Source organism: Anastrepha obliqua, chromosome 3, assembly GCF_027943255.1.
Source record: "Anastrepha obliqua isolate idAnaObli1 chromosome 3, idAnaObli1_1.0, whole genome shotgun sequence".
Classification (NCBI taxonomy): domain Eukaryota; kingdom Metazoa; phylum Arthropoda; class Insecta; order Diptera; family Tephritidae; genus Anastrepha; species Anastrepha obliqua.
Genome location: NC_072894.1, coordinates 135,202,279 through 135,206,710, shown reverse-complemented (window position 1 = coordinate 135,206,710; position 4,432 = coordinate 135,202,279). Strand labels below are relative to the sequence as shown.

Genomic DNA, 4,432 nt, shown 5'->3' with positions numbered 1-4,432 from the left:
GGTCATGCAATTAAGACAGTGAGAAAAATTATTAGTTTAACATGAAGAAAAAACACAAAATATCGAAAAAAAGGACGCACAGTTGCGCAAGTAGCCAACTTTTAATAGATTTAGGTTCAGTTTTTTAGTGTTACACCATTTGTTTTTTCCTTGTTCAATTTATTGGGGAGCATGGGGCTCGACAAGACTCAGAGTCTTGCGGTGGTTTCGTAAATCTATTTGATTTTTGACAGGGTAGGTGATTAGCCTGCCGCTACCAGTCCTAAGTAGTGGGAATGCCCACCTGTGTCACATTTTTCTGGCAGAAGGATCACATAGATGGTTGTGGACTTCGCTAGATTAGGTATGTCTGCCGCGATTGCCCGCTTCCTCTTGCTGGTGCCACTGTTGCATTGTGTAACTGTGTCCTTTTCTTTTTGTTTGTTTTGGCAGCCACAATGCAAGTAATGCGCTGACTTTTGTGCGGGGGTAAGGATTGGAAGGATAAGGTTGTTGGAGTTAAGGAATGAAATTATTACTATTATTTTTTTATTTTATTTTTTATGAGAAACTAGGAAAGTAGGTAAGTTTGGAAAAGTGCGAGGACCATGCTTTACGTGGGATTTGAACCCATAACCTCTGGGAGGGCAGGCCAGTGCACTAACGCTAGACTACCGATTCCGTACTACGCCATTTAAAAACCGTAAAATGAATTTCAATACTCATTTGTAATGCAAAAACTGTACAATGTCAAGGGTCTTTCAAAATTGACGCCTAAAGGGCAGTAGTGAATAATTCCTAGATGGTACCTTCTTTTATGCCATTTTTCACATTTGTAAAGTAGACAAATGTACAATTTTAACAGGATACAACAGTTAAAATTATTGAAACTCATCGGTCTATGCGTGACTGGAAGTCAACCAGTTCAACCTAACCTCCTAAATTAGCCAATTTTGTTTTTAGCGAAAATCGTAGTTTTGGCCTTCTAGTGCTATGAAAAATTTAAGCATCGAAAACTAATCCAGGGATAGCGCGAGAAATATCCCCATTAATAACTGCATTTTGCTTGTCTTTTTTCAGATGATTCTGCTTTGAGTTATGATGTACACCATAAAACAGTTTTGTTTCCAGGCACCCTGTGAGATTTTCTGCCACTCGCTCAGTGGTTTATAATTTGCAATAAAAACTCAGAAAAATGTTTCTCAAATGTTGCGTAATTTTTATGAAAATTGGCTCAATAAATAAACACTTACTATATCGTCAGAAAAGTTCTTAAAACGCACATTTTTTACTGAAATACTTGTAGCCTTCCCACCTCAAACTGTATCGAATTTTTAAACTGAGTTTTAGTGTGCGAAATTGATTGTTAGTTTAGCTGGAAAACAAAGTTAAATTTCCATTAAAAAACAGTAGAACTTACAAAAAACTCGTTTTTGCTTAAACAATGCCCTTAAAATATCTTTAAAATGCAGGATTAAGGCCTAAATAGTTCTAGTTTGAATTCCGGCGCAGCCACTCAGTCAGATGTGTAGCATACTGAAAACAGCAACGTTAAACCGTTTTTCTCGAATAAAAGAACATTAATCGAATCGGTCAAACTAGTTCACTTGAAATTTTACAAGGCGAATCTATTAAAGGTGGTATCGGCAAATCAGCTGATTTGTGTTTTTTCTTTCCCCGTGTCCATGCCGGCTGTCAGCCCAGAATGGATCAAGGCGAATTCATTTTTTGTTTTCTACTTTTCCAATACTTTGCTTTGACAATCAAACAAACAAAATATTGTTGCTGGTCTAGTGCGTGAATGCATTTTGAAATTCTAGTTCTGGATTTTTGATTTTCAAAACGTTTAACTGTTTTGTTTAAACGTGACGTTTTTGCAAAAATCTAGAAACTTTTTTTTGGTCACCTTCAATAAAAAATTGCAATCGGTACAATCGCTCGCACTTGCATCTTGTAAAAGATGAGTAGAGTTCTTATATGCCGGTTATGAAAATGTGCAAACTACACCTGAATTAGGTAAATTGGACTTGGAAATGGTTAACTTAGACCAAACTTTTTTTTACCTATTAATCGGATGTGTGAAACAAACTACATTTTTATATTATATGAATTTTTAATACTTTTTATTTATGCCAATATTACGATTAAAGAGTTATGCGAGATGAAGCTGCGAATCTAAATCCCAAAAATTGCAACTAAAATATTAAAATGAACATAAAAAAATAAAATAAATGAAAATGCAAACGAAAAAGGAACACAACATATACAATTCAACATTATCACAATTCACGCTTCTACCACGCCTGCAGTTGGGCAGGAGCCGCAAAGGTGTATTGTTGCAAATAGGGTGACGCGGCAAAGTACTGTGGCGCGGCGATAGGAGCAATGGCAGGAATAGCAGTTGCCGAAGTCAGACTTGCTGGTTTCGGCGAAGCAGCCGGACTATCTGAGCTTGTGGGCGTTGCTGCGGTAGCTGCAGCTGGCGCTACCGCGGGTGTTGGAGCGGCGCCAGCTATGAACGCAGACGGCTGATAGTAGGCGGCAGTAAGTGGATGCACAAAACCAACCGCGCCGGCTGGATAATAGAACACGCCGGTGGTTGGTGTTGGAGCAGCGGGTGCTGGAGTGCTGCCAGCAGCGGGCTTCTTTACTTCGGTTACTTCAATGTCAGTAGCCACCTCTGCTTCATCTTCGCGCTCTTCACGTTGCTGTTCGGATTGCGCGGCAGTGAGGCGCTGTGATTTCACGAGGCTTGTCAGACGCTCAGCCTGTGGTTCCTCTTCGGTAGGTGCATCATACGTGGACTGTGGTGTTTGTGGAAAACTTTGTTGTGCTGTAGCGAATTGCTGACGTTGGCGTGTAAAGGCTTCTGAGTTATCAGCGGGTGCACCGTAAAGACGCTGTGGCGTTGTGGCTTGGAAAGTTTGTTGGAAGTTTTGCGGTAAGCGGGGCCGTTGTGCTGCGGAGGAGAATTGCTGGCGTGAGAAAGCAAATCGTTGACGGTCTGCTTGGGTCTGACGGAAATGTGAAGGTGCATCATAGAGCGCATTTGGTGCATCAATGTGATCGCCGTTGGAGCCCAAATTGGGGGTAGCTTCCAAATCGAAACCGCTCACCTCGGGTTGAGGTTGTGGTTGAAATTGTGGTTGAGGTTGGAATTGTGGTTGCGGTTGGAATTGTGGCTGCGGTTGGAACTGTGGCTGTGGTTGGAACTGTGGCTGAGGTTGAGGCTGCGCAGCAGGTTGAGGTTGTGCCACATCGTCGCCGTCTGGAAGAAATTCCTGTTTGTCGGGAGAGGGAAAATCAAACGGTTCGCTGGGACGATAGCCAGCAGCTGGGTAGGGTGTTGGTCTGAGTTCCTGTCGCTGCAGGCGTGTAGTTAAACGTCCAAAACGATTGTAACGCACCGCAGAGATATCAGCAGTGGCGAGCGTGCTGAGCAGCGCGAGACTCACGATAGCGATTGTGGCGAAGTGGAGAGCCATTATGCCAATTATCCTGTAGTATTACGAGCATAAAATCCTCTAAAGCTATGCGTTAGGCGGTTTATACCGGCAGCGGTTGCGGTAAGCACGCGTCTAGTAGGCGTTTGAGACTGTTAGCACTGCCAGACAATGCTTTTGTTTTATATACTGACTAGTTTGGGGGTCGCGTCGGCCATAAGCTATTGTGGAAAAATTGTAATTCTACTAGCGTGCCGCTGCATTGACAACATTGGGAAGAGCGAACGGACTGACCGCGTCTTTACACCTGCAAAGCGTCAGTCGTTGGACGATGGCGGTATCAGTGCGCGCAAGCGGGACGAAGGCGCACGTAGAGAGTGATAAGCGTACATATTTTTTGTTCGCGTCTTCTCGTTGTCATCAGGCTTCGGGAGCGCATTCGTTTTCGCATACGCATTGACATTGACCCCATACCGCGTTGTAAGCGGCACAGTCATTCACTTGAATATTTTTATGCTAATCCGTCTCTTCGAACGTCCGTTCGTTTGCTGTGGTTTGTCCTTGCAGGGCATTGCAGCGACATGCATACCTGCACACAGCGCATCAAAATGCAGTCTTCGTTTCAATTGTTATTGGTTTCATTGCTCTTTGTTTACACACATTTACAACGACTTTTTAGTTTTTATTTACAATTTTGTTAAAATTTTGTTTATGTTAATTTAACGTTTAGGCCCAGCCACATTTCGCATTGTAGATATGTATTTTAGCAATTTAGTCACGTAGCGCTCGTAAAATTGGAGGTGTTCGAATTCGATGACCGGCAGTCTATGGAATAATGAAGAAGTGGGCAGTACGTTTTGGGTTTATTTGAAATCTATTTATTGCTCGATTGCGGTACATAAAAATTTGATTCAATTACCTGATTGTGATGTACTGTGCCGGTTGCATGATTGATTTATGCGTGTTTTGGCCATTAAAGAGGCTAATAAAATGTATGTTTTATAAAATGA

General features: G+C 42.1%; 1 protein-coding gene across 1 annotated transcript; it reads right to left on the bottom strand.

Moving 5' to 3' along the window:
- Positions 1–2,273: 2,273 nt before the first annotated feature.
- Positions 2,274–3,464, bottom strand: LOC129242242 (uncharacterized). Its single transcript, XM_054878798.1, has one exon. It carries the CDS (start codon positions 3,462–3,464, stop codon positions 2,274–2,276), a length of 1,191 nt encoding a protein of 396 aa, XP_054734773.1.
- Positions 3,465–4,432: the final 968 nt, after the last annotated feature.

What these genes read in the sequence shown, in the direction of transcription:
- LOC129242242 (XM_054878798.1), bottom strand. Translation starts at nt 3,464, where the DNA reads ATGGCTCTCCACTTCGCCACAATCGCTATCGTGAGTCTCGCGCTGCTC.